Genomic DNA, 12,619 nt, shown 5'->3' with positions numbered 1-12,619 from the left:
CATCTCGTTATGGAATTCCCTCCCAGTGGAGATGCAATGGGCCCCTTCCCTCCTCGGCTTTAGGAAACAAGTCAAGCTGTGGTTGTTCACTCAGGCATTCCACGGTCTTACTCCTGCTTAACCTTGTTTCGCTAAACTCTGGGGGCCCGCTGCTTATGGGTTAATTGTCTTTATTTTGCCACCATTGTTTATGTTTGTGTTAGGTTATATTTTCATCTATAGCTAGGTTTATCTCAAGGACCGTGGCACCCTTTATGACCCTACTTGGAAGTTAAGATCATCGGGAGAGGCCTTTCTCTTGGTCTCAGCACCTTCACAGGTGCGTTTGGAAGGGATACAGGAGAAGGCATTTTATGTTACTGCTCCTAAACTTTGTAACTCCCTCCTACATGAGGCCAAGTTGGCTCCATCTTTGTGTGTCTCCACAAGCAGGCAAAGACCTTTCTCTTCAGGCAGGTTTCTCCTTAATGACAGGCTGCCTGAGTGGGGTTTTTCAATGGATTGTTGTGCCTTACTGCTTTTAATGTATTTTTGGTGTTGCTTTTGTTTACTGTCTTTTAGTGCGATGTTTGTTTGATCCTTGTTGATATTTGTATACTTGCTGTTTTAGCTTTAAACATTGTCTTTTAATGATGTAAACTCCCTAGGATCCATTTTAAGGAGAAAGGCAGAGTAGAGGGAGGGAGGGAGGGAGGGAGGGAGGGAGGGAGGAAGGAAGGAAGGAAGGAAGGAAGGAAGGAAGGAAGGAAGGAAGGGCAAATAATCTGAGCTTCATTTTGGCATGCATCAGGGACTGGTTTAGCTTTAAATTCAAACTAATAAAAAGTATTTCTCAAATGATATACAGAGGGAGACTATGAACAACTAATGTGACTCTTCTTGTCACTGTGAGACACCATTTCTTAAATACCACGAAATTGGGGGCCCTGAAATCTCATTATGGCCAGAATGATCAACCATTGTGAAACACTTCCAATTCTCTCTTTGTTAGGCCATTTTCCTAGGTCACCTGGCAAAAGGGAGTGCTACCACTCCATTTGTCCTCTGGGACATCTCTCTTTCCCCACCGCCAATAATTGTGGTCACAGTGAACAGGCTAGCATGGCAGTTGCATTTTAAATTTATAAAAAATGTCAATGCCCAGGTTTTTGACAGGACTGGAGAATTATAGGAATACACTAAAATGCAACAGTTCATCCCCAGTCCTCAAGCTTGAACACAAAATAATTGAGTCACTCACACATCTCCTGTGCATGTTTTCCTATTTAATGGAAGAACGGAAACACATATCTGCCCCATCTGTGATAATAGTAGGGATTTATAATGATAATATTTGTGAAGAAATTTCAATTGGGGCAATGGGGTTGTAAGTGTTTCTGGGAGGGGTACGGGCACACAAATGCACGTTGGTTTATAGCGACTGAATTTCTCTGCTTCATCCTCTACCAGCTTGTAGAGTCCCTTTCTACTCCAGACACTTTAACCATAGAATTTCCATTTCACTCTCAGTAACCAAAAGAAGTCATTGGAAGTTAGTGATGTGCACAAGGTGACATAAAAATAACAATGCATGGCTCCCTATATATATGACAAAGTGTAGGACGGACCACTTACCTGGCAGCAGTCTTTGTCTCTGTGCCAAGTATATGTAAAAGTGGGGGGGGAGGGTTCTATTTTCATGAGAAGGGTTTGAAGGGACTTGGATAAGGATCCCTAACACAATTTGGAAATAAAACGAGTAAGCCTATATTGAGAACCAGAGGTGAGGTGGGGGAGGTTGGAACTGAGAGGAAAAAGAGTTACAGAGCAGTTATAGATGTCACATAGGTAGAACCTCTTGAAATGCTCTGATGTTGAAAGAGACTGAGGAGGACCATTTCAGTAAATTTCTCCATGGGAGAAATTTACTGAACAGTTTTTTTTTTCAAAAACAATAGCCTGATTTCTCTTCTTTTAGGCCTTCATCTTTTGTTTGTTGCTGCAAGACCAACAATAGTGTTTGCAGCTTGACCACTGCTTCACAACATCCCAGAACTATCCTTGTTCTCAGGTATTCTGGGAGAGAAATGATGGACTGAGAATCTCAAGTCAAGAGAGGGGTTAGCAGGGTCTGTCAGGCTCCATGAAAATTTGCCTCGTACTTTGAAATCTGTTGGGCTAAGAATTATGCTGGGGATTGTTTTCTCCAGCAGAGCTCTAAATCTGAATCTGAAGCATGATACATTTCATAGATGACTTAAACCCTCTTTGTTTGTGTTTTAAAGTGTGTAGAATCCACATGCCTTTAGAGGAGCATGATACCATTAGCTCTTTATCTTTTTTTAGTCAGGTAGCCTCTCTGCATGAGCCAAAACCAGAACTGGGATTCTGACTCATGTGGAGAGGACAGCATTCTACAGTTCTTCAGACAGTTGCAAGTAGTTTAGGTATCTGGTTGTGGGGCCAGAAGTTGGGAGTTCAATTCCCCAGGGAAAAGAGCCAGCCTGTGTGGCCTTGGGCAAGTTGCACAGTCCCAGGGCCCCACCAGAAGGGAATGGAAAAACTACAGTTGTGCCCCACTTAACGATTGCCCCGCATTACAATGAATCTGCTTTATGACAGTGTTTTTGCGATCGCAACTGCAATCGCAAAACAATGGTCTAAATGGGGGAATTTCACTTAGCGATGATCGGTTCCCTGCTTTGGGAACCGATTTTCACTTTACGACGATCAAAAACAGCTGATCGTCGGGTTTTCAGAATGGCTGCTGGGTGCTTAAAATGGCTCCCCGCTGTGCTTAGGGACGGATTCCTCGCTATACAGGCAGCGAAAATGGCCGCCGTATGGAGGATCTTCACTGGACGGTGAGTTTTTACCCCATTGGAATGCATTGAACGGGTTTCAATGCATTTCAGTGGGGTTTTTAATTATGCTTTACGATGTTTTCGCTTAATGGTGATTTTCCTGGAACTGATTATCGTCATTAAGATAGGCACCACTGTACTTAGGAGTACTCTTTATATGAAAAACCCAGAAAATGGTCGCCATTAGTCAGATTTGACTTGATGGCTTATGCTTATGATAAACCAGGGTTCTACTTTGCTATCTCAAATGTTTTGAATACAGCCTGATGGCTTTGCCACCCCATGCCATGCTGATCCTACAGTTTGGTCTAGCTCTCGTCAATACTGGGATCTTACACTGAGATCAACTAGAGACCATTAGACAGTCCCCAGGCCATTTGAGCACTTGGGTCACAGGAATTTGACATTTCAGCAAGCCAGTCATAGAAGAAGTGCTGTGGCAGCTGGAGAAAGCACCTAGACACCAGATCTTGGAAAAATGGTTTGGGAGGGATTGTTCATTCCCCCCCTTCTTTTGCAGGCTAGAACTCCCAGAGCCCCCTAGCCAACATGGTGCATGTGAAGGCTGAGGAATTCTGGGACCTGTAGTTCAAAAAAGTAACTTTGGGAAGATCCACTTGTGATACTGTCATCTAATGGGGCAAGACGTGTAGTGAACAGGTGATACCCATCTGCAGATAGGATAGGTTTGAATCCATGCTTTATCAAAATTATTGCTGCACAGTGTCATATGTTGAGCTATCCACTATGCCATCTCCTTGCTCTTAACATCTCAATTAGAGGCAAACTGGCTTTTCAAAACCATTTTTGCTTCCATGATCTTGCTTGGTCATCTTCATATTCTCTTGTATGAAGTGGATCTTATTTATATATCATTTTAGAACACTGACTTCTTTTAGAAGCCATGTGAACAAAGCAAGCAACTTTAACCCAATCCTCTCACTCCACTCAACCCACCAAAAACGGTTGTTTGAGCTTCTGGTTGTTAGTATAAAACAACCTCTCACCCATAACTGTCTGCTTTTCTTTCTAGAAAACCAAAAGGGATGTAAATAACTTTGATCAAGACTTTACACGAGAGGACCCAGTCCTAACACAAGTGGATGAAGCAATCATAAAGCAAATCAACCAAGAAGAATTTAAAGGCTTCTCATACTTTGGAGAAGAGCTGCTGCCATAATAACCCTCCCTCTACTCAAACCAGGACCACTCGGTCATTGACACTACAGGATTTGATTCTGAAAAGATTCTCCAGCTATAACGTCAAGAACTACTTCTCTGACCTTGAGCCCAGAGCCTCCCCCCCACGTCCCAGTTTTATACTGTTATCTATCTATTTATTATTTCCTTTTGTCTTTGATCTGGAGGTTGTCATAATATCTGGCTCATCAAGCAATGCAAAATATGTTGTATCAGAATTTGCAAAGGTAACACATTGCAGTTGTTTCTTGCTGCTTATTTCCTATTTTTCTCAGTTTGATTTTTTTTAAATTCCCAGTTAACTCTATTCTTTTAAAAAGGCACTGGAAAGGTATGTATGGGTGCTTTTTTTTCCTATTCATTTTTCATACTGAAAAAAAATAGTCTTAAGAGACATCCTTCTCATAAGCTTCAATAGTAAGAGATTTTCAAAGATGCAGTGGTGGCATATGGACAAACATTTGAACATGTTCACTCCCTGAATATTGAAGAAGATCAGGTGGAGGTGAAGATCTGAAATTAGTGAGAGCTTTGCCATAGATTCCAACTGAATGGGGATGGAAGCTTGAAAGTACATACTGCAAATAGATACTCATGAGCCCTATTTCTTCAGCAAAAATATCGCCGTATTTCATTTCAGTAAAGGAGATCCTCAGGAGGTTGCATTTCAGAACTGAGGAGCAGGGACAAGGTCCATACTTCTTACCTACATGCCACAATTCCTATTTCCCACCATCTCTACCCAAATTATTTTAGATTTCTGATTCCTGGGTGAACACATATCTAGAACCTTTTATGTGGGAGCATTTAGGAGCCTTTCACTAGAATCCTGTTGGGAAAAAGCATTATGCAGCAGTAAGCACACATGCAATTCCTGCTCCTTGGTAGGATGTCCATTACATGACCACTCATACACTGGATGAAGGATAGATTGTGCAACCAATCCTGCAAAGGACAGCCTGTCAAAGGACAAAACTGCTGCTGTTTATGTGGTTTTTCTCAACAGGATTCTGGCCATTTAGTTAAGTAGAACAGCTTGTTCAAGAAAAGGGTTTAAGCACTCCTTCATTTCTCTCCAATTTTGACTAGTAAGACTGAAAAGCTGGCTTCTAAGCAGAGTTCAGGGTGACATTATTTCATTGGGTTCCCCTATAGTTCTGAGTGCTTAAGGCAGCTTACGGGCCCTTGATTGAAGCCTGCACCAAAACTGATTGTTTGGGCTCAATGCAAGTTGCAGGGCTGATAAGCAGAGCTTAAAAAATGAAATATATGGGATACCTTAGAGACTGGTGTATTTCCATAAACTCCTTCTAGATTACAATCCACTTTCTGAGGAAGTGGATTGGAATCCACAAAACCCCCATTCTGGAACAAATCAGTTAATCTTCAATGTGCCACAGGTCTTATTTTTATTTTTGTAATACATGCTGAAACCAAACAGCACAACTACCTCTTAGAAGAGAGATTGTTTCCCTTTCATTCAAGTCTGTTAGGAATCAAGTGAAACAGTGATGGAAGTGCAATCATGTGTAGGGCAGAATTTCCATAGTTATCCCAGAATTCTGAGGCTGGACTTCTGTGCACAGTTACTTCTTTTCATGCATATAGTAGAGCATCTTGCCAGATTAGGGGAAATGGGGCAAAAATGTTTGCAGAAGCAAAAAAGAAGGGAGAGAGTGATACCAAAAACCCTTCTTGCAAGAGAAGCAGTAGAGTTTTAAATAATACTAGAAAGCGGATTCAAAGAAAATAAAACTAAAATAGATACAGTTGTCAAGAAAAAATATTCTAACACATACTAAGAATAGTTTTAAGTTAGATTTTTTTCAATAATTATACCTAAACTTTAAAACAAACAAAAAACAAACACAGATGCTTTACAGACAGGTGTTAAAGGGCTAAAGAATGGACAAATTCTCTAAAAGCCTACAATACAGTAGTGACGTAGGTTTTCTTCAAATTTTACAGATTCTTCAACATATACATGGCAATCTTTTCATAGGAGAACTAGCATTTGAATCATTCATTTCACTGATACAGTGATATGTTTGAAGGAGATACACAGAGCATTTTTTAAAACTATTCTTTATTGTGCAGAATCTGAATAATGACTCATTTTAAATGGTTTATTTTTACTTCTAGCAGCAGTGTGTTACTTTTGTGGCTTTTACCAAAAAAGATATAGGTGGGTGGGTGGAGGGACATGCACCTTTCTACTTTGAGCATAAACTTTGCCTTCCCTCTCTCCTCATTAAAGGCCTTTGGCCAAGAGCAGTATATTGCAATGCATTAGCCTTGACTTGATTTAGTAGGTGCCCCTACACATCTCAGGTGTATATCCAGCAGCCCAGTCCTCTTCAGGATTCCTGCAAGAGGGCGCTCCAATTGTCTGTACCAATAACCCTAGACGAACACATAGATTCAGCAGTGGGAAATTCAAATGAGTGATCCATTGGAGGCAATGGCTAAATATTGTAAATGCATCTTTGCATTTAACATGTACAGTAGGATCCCCATATCCTCAGGGGATTGGTTCCAAACCCCTCACCATGGATGCCCCAAACCACAGATAATAGCGAATTCTGTACATGGCATGGTCTCTGGCTATCTCTAGTGGTCAGCTCTGGTAACTACATTATGGAAAATATGTACAGTATTTCTGTTTTGTTTTGTTTTAATATTTTCACATTGTGAATAAGTGAAACCACAAATACCTATCCCATGGATAGGAGGATCCTACTGTATTTTATATAAAAAAAGGACCATTTTCCCCCAGACTGCAGCAATGGGAGAAAATCTTCAGCTCCTCTCACTGCCTGCTGCAGTTCCAGTTCTTATCAGTCCCTTTGGCAGAGGCTGCTTACAGATAATTAAAAACAAACTGACACCAAACCATGCATTTTAAATCAGAATCGTAGAGTCGGAAGGAACTCCAAGGCTTATCTATTCAAACTGCTTGCCAATGCAGGAAATCTTAGAGCGTCCCTGACGCAGTTATCCAGTTTGCAGCACTAAAAACACTCAAAGATTATCTGATCCTACAGGACGATCCATTTTACTGTCAAATAACTCTTACCATTTGGAAGATCATCCCAACATTTGGTCGAAATAGGCCATTTCTAGTTTGATCCTGAGGCATTGCTGTGCATGTGCTCCTGGCCAAAACCCAAAGGGGAGAGAAAGGACCACGTGATACTGTACTACTGTACTATGGGTCCAGCTGGCTCATGCCCAATAGTACTACTGTTCTTTTCAGCTGGAGGCAGGGAGTCAGTCCAGTCAGAAAACTGTGCTATATAGGAAAAATACAAAGCCAAAAAAAAAAAAAAGCTATTCATGATGTGAAAGTGCATTTAGAGACTGAAGATCAAAATTCAAACTCATCATTATGACTTACATTGCTGAGAGCTGTAAATGGATTTTCTTGTGTAGTCATTTTTTAAAATGGTAACTCATGTGGAAAATACATTAGCAAATGTGAAGTTACCGCTTGTAGATATGCTGACAGTGTTATGTACTTATATTTCTGGGGGTACCCTGTGTTTGTGCGTGCGTGCGTGTGTGCGCGTGCACATGGGTGTATGTATTGTTGAGGTCATTGTGTGTGTGGTTGTGTATACATGTATGTATGTATATTCTGTGTGTGTATATACACACACATATACACACACTCTTACACATCTGGACTGAATGAGCAGTTACGGGGATCCATTTTACTTGTTGCACTTGGATTTTCCAGTTGCAAAATTATATATGTGACTGGCAGAGTGGCACTCTAAAAGCTTTTCTCTCTCTTTCTCTTTTCTTTTGCGGGGGTGTTGCCTTTTGTACAGGTGAGGATTTTGTATATAGGTGTTTATTGCAAGGCCTGTGGAATTCAATGAATATAGAGGTATCAACTGCTGCATGTTCAGGCATATTATTAAAAAATTTAGCCTATGAAAGAATAATTATGATAATGTCCATGTGCAATACTCTGTTTGTGTATTGGTTCAAGTTACTGTCAAACATGAGGGTTTTTTTCTTTTTTGTTACAAAAAAAGATGTAGACCTATATTAAGCTGTACTAAATCTCCTATATACTTCTCTTAAACTCTATATAGAATGATAGAGATAGTGGGGGAAAGAGCAAAAAAAGGACTTTTGCTGACAGAAGCACAGGCTATGAGTTTGAAGACACAAGGCCCTTTCATTCTGACCTGGAAGCAGCAACAGTGAGGTGTTTTGGTTTTGTTTGTTTTTTTTTCATTTGCCTCCCACGTTCCAAACAAGGCTTAGTCACCTGGGAGAAACTTCATGTCCAGCAGAGAGGGTGCCGGCATCACCAGTTTTGAGTAATTCTGACCTAGGTGCCATATTTCTTCCACATAATGCCCTTAACTTAGCATCTTTCTGGTAAATTATAATGCCTGATAAAACTCAGCCTCCTTGGTGCTACCTGTAAGTGCTGTTTGAAACAGTGCAGCCTGCCGTGACGGGTAGGCCAGATGGAGCCCACTGAAATAGGAGAAGGCCTGTCAGAGTTCATATCGTCTGGCAAACCTTCCTTCACAATATGGCTGCCTCTGCCACTGAGAGATAACAGGTCTGATCCGTGAAAAGGAATAAGTAGCACACCAAGCAGTCTTAGTAAGGACTCTTCCTGGCTGGCCCAGAACAATAGTCTTCAGCTTGTAGGCTTTCCAGATGTGTCGGGGCCTATTCCCCATATTCCTAGAACCACCTAGGCTGGAGGGTGCCAAGATGAGGAAGGCTGCCATGGGTTTCTCATGCGACTGGAAGACCATCGGGGCAGAGCAGTACTGCTGTGGTTCCCACACAGCCAACGTCACCTAGGAAATTGGGTCTGTGTTGTCTTCTCAAGAAGGCAGATTAGGTTAGTGTCAGTTATGCGTCTGGTCATTTGTGACCTCTTAGCGATGATGACATTCAATTCCATTATGTTGGTGTGTTGTATTTTTTTTTAAAAAAAGACTCAGGTGTAATTATTATATATACACATATATGTATTCATATGATGATTTCAAAATATTAAATATTATGCTGTATCAAGTCATGTGTTGTCTGGCTTACCGATGTAATAATAGATTGAACTTCTTAGAATAACTTAATTTATCTTGGTTAACATTTAAGGGCTGAGGGGGCAGGGGGGCGGCAAAGGCCCTCTAGCTTCTGGAGTGGAAGCACAGAGACGTCACAAAGGTTACATCATCTCATTAGTTTATGTTTATTGGGGGCGGGGGAGTAGTATAGAACTACCCATTAGATTTCTACACAGTAATGCCAGCTCCGTGTTACTTCTGCCACATGTTTGCTGTGGACATTCAGTGCAAGAACTGACAAGGTTAGGTGGTAAAGGTATATACTTCTCTTAAACCCCATAGGGTAAAGTTTCTCCAGGTGTTATTTGACTGCAGTTTTCATCATGCTGCTTGAGTTAATAGGATCCAGCAAGACCTAAAGGGCCATGTGCTCCCTAACCCTGCCATAGGAAAGGGCAGCTTTGGGGGATGGGGTAGCCATTAGCCCTCGGAAGCTGCTTATATATTGGCTTGAATAAGGAACAATTGTACAGTGCATCACCTTTTGTATGAAATAAGGCTTTTACACAAAAGGTGGATTAGCCATTTTTAAAGGGAACATGGACATTCCATAAAGCTGTTGTAAACAAACTTGTGGATTATATGACTCCCTCATTCCTGGCATGAAAAACCTCTTAATAAGCGTTTGTATGTTTAAAAAACCTGCCACTGCCATTTCCTTCTGCAAGATGCTGAGTAGAAAATTTAAAACCTTAATGTGGACAGGGATTCTAGCTAAAATCCCAAAAGCCTTCACATGCATGCAAACAGCCTTTTGGTAGATGTTGGCAGTGCACATGCGCATCTGAGATATACATCCCCATTTCTAGCATGATGTATCATCGCATGATCACATTGTTTAGCAGCATCTTTTGATGGAGGCAGGTATGTGCTCCCTCCACATCCAAGACTAGCAGATGGTATCTATACGGTATGTGCCTGCATGACTATGGCTAGATTGGTGGCCAGTGGAATTGAAGAGTCTTGCCGTGCACATACACTGCAGTCCTCTGCAGCACAAAGGAATTCAGTCCATGTCCTTTTTCTACTTGGCAGGCTCTGCCTTTTACCTTGAACTTGTTGAGAATGAACACGCTGTTACATTTCTTTTTCTTCTGTAAAGTTTTCCCATCCTGGTGGGAGAAAGAGCTTGAATAAGGTTACTTTTTTGGACTACTCCCTCAGCAAGGATGGGCACACTGGCCAAGCTCGTTTGGGGGGGGGGGTTGCAGCCCTTTCTGTCCCAAAAAAGTAACATATTTGAGCTCTGGGTGAAAGGTGCGCAAATGCCAAACAAGCAAAAAAAAAAAATTGTAGTCAGGATATTGTATTTTCTTTCTCTCTATTTTTAGAGACACAGCATAGTGGGAATGTATGTGTTTCCCTCCCCCATAGATAAAAATAATACTCTCTGTCTCTCACTCACTTTTTTTTAAATAATAAAAAAACTTTTTTAAAAACAAAAGACTTCTTTTGAAATGATGTGCAGAACAGTTCTGGGGGGATGAAATGTATTCAGTTTAACAGGAGTGGGGAGGTTGTTCTTTTTTATTGTGCAGCTTTCTTTGTACAGATATTTTTTCTTAAAGGCTGTAATTGGAACCTCTTGCCATTCATTAGGGTTATTTCATTGTAGCCATTATTACTGTGCCAAATGTACTGTACTCTAAAGGATGTGAATGTGTATTGTTTCTGAACCCAATAAATACAATGATGTTAAAATCTACATTTGTTTAGCATCTTTGTTTTCAAATGCAAAATGAAGAGTATGCTGAGGACTGATACACTGCATACATTACCAGTGGTACAACATCAAATATCATCGTGACTTGAGCTTATAAAGGTTACTTTAAAAAAAATAGTACTGTTGGAATCTCCCAGTCAGCATGGGCTCTGACGGGGTTCTGGCAACTGGAGTTCATGAAGACCTTTACAACTTGCAGCACAACTACTGCTGTTGAATTAAATTTGGAGTTGGTTCAGATTTTTTAGAATCAATATAACATGTTTTTTGTGTCAGTGTGTGCATCTTCATGGAAACTGCACCCCTGCATGTCTCTATGTTGTAAATAGACAGGGAGGGAAGTGTTTCCCAGCTTTCCACTATGTGAAAGTTTCTCTGAGACCACAGGAAGGGAGGGTAGGTGGGGGTGACTACTTCTTGCTCTGAATATTAGCCACTCCACTTTCTTCAATTGCCAGGAGCTCTGCGGAGCCGAGAGGGAAGGTGCAGTCTGCGTTCCAGTAAGGTGGAGTTTCTAACAAGTGGTTGGGGAAACAAGAATCACACATTTTAATATAGTTGTGGGGGTGACAGCAGCTACCACCACCTGTCCCCAGTCTCCTTGCATTTTTCAGTACTTAATTTTTAATGTAAGTTCTGAACTGACATAGCGCTAGATCAATGCAGCAATAAAACAGAAATGGATAAGGAGGAAAAGGAAGAGTTTGGACTGCAAGGTGTCCTGTAGCCCAGAGCCTCTTGTACTCGACACCTGTTTCGGTAAACACTGCAGACCCCTACAGGCACTATTCTAACACAAGCATTCACACATACCAAACTTGAGTTTTTAAAAACAATTTAAAATAAACAACCTCCTTGTGGGTTTTTTAAACAACTTGCTTTCCAACCGAAGAACTGTGTGCTTAGCTGTACATTGTGTAGGCAGATGTTTTTAAATCTATTTCAAACATGCTAAACCTGGCACAAACCAGGAGTATTACGATGTATAGCTGAACCCTTAGAATGTACAGCCTCAAGAGCCGTGCCTCATAGTCATACGGCCTTGAAATAGACACACAGTGAATTTTTAAAAACGTTTTGTGCCTCTTTTTATTATTTATTATTATTTGTTCTCCAAAACACAACCAGTGACACATTGTCATTATATATACACTGTGGAACTGTTATCAGGCTGTTCCCTCCCACAGTAACTGCACTTATTCAGGCACACCTATTCAGTTTTGTATTTTAGTGAATTGAAAGAGAGAGAGGCTTTTCAACATATTCTTGTAGGTACTGTGGTTTTTTTTATATTCAAAAGAGCTCCACTCTGATTTAAAATGCCCTCGTAAACTCTAGACATCCAAACCAAACCACTAATAAAATATCACAATTAAGTTTATGGGGCATGACCGAACCTGCATGGTGCTTAATTCAGAGCATATAAATTCAACTTGGAAAACACATTGTGCTTTGACCAAAGAGCTCAAGCCAAGTAAAATGCAAACAAGCATTAATTAAAAATACTAACTTACAAACTTACTGTTTTAAACTTTTAGTGGCTGGCTGGCTCCAGAGGTTGGGAGCCCAATTCCCCACTGTGCCTCCTGCAAGTAGAGCCAGCCTGTGTGGCCTTGGGCAGGGCGCCCCCAGAAGAAGGGAGTAATGAACCACTTTTGTGTATTGTCTACTTGGAAAATCCTGAAAAGAGTCGCTGTAGGTCAGAATTGACTTGACATCACATGATTATGTAAACTGTAAGTGTAAAATAG

At 40.9% G+C, this 12,619-nt stretch overlaps 1 protein-coding gene across 2 annotated transcripts in view; it reads left to right on the top strand.

Annotated features, from left to right (window-relative positions):
* The window catches only part of PRKCE (protein kinase C epsilon), a 385,401-nt gene extending 376,306 nt beyond the window's left edge, over nt 1–9,095 (top strand). The window contains exon 15 of one of the 2 annotated variants that reach the window (XM_072989347.2): nt 3,877–9,095. In XM_072989347.2, the coding sequence (XP_072845448.1) occupies nt 3,877–4,023 (147 nt within the window). In that variant the 3' untranslated portion in view covers nt 4,024–9,095. The remainder of the gene's footprint in view (nt 1–3,876) is intronic. The other variant, XM_072989353.2, reaches the window with a different exon arrangement.
* Nucleotides 9,096–12,619: the final 3,524 nt, after the last annotated feature.

Source organism: Pogona vitticeps, chromosome 1, assembly GCF_051106095.1.
Source record: "Pogona vitticeps strain Pit_001003342236 chromosome 1, PviZW2.1, whole genome shotgun sequence".
In the NCBI taxonomy this organism is placed as follows: Eukaryota; Metazoa; Chordata; class Lepidosauria; order Squamata; family Agamidae; genus Pogona; species Pogona vitticeps.
Note: the sequence above shows the minus strand (reverse complement) of the source record. Positions and strands in the feature narration are given on the sequence as shown.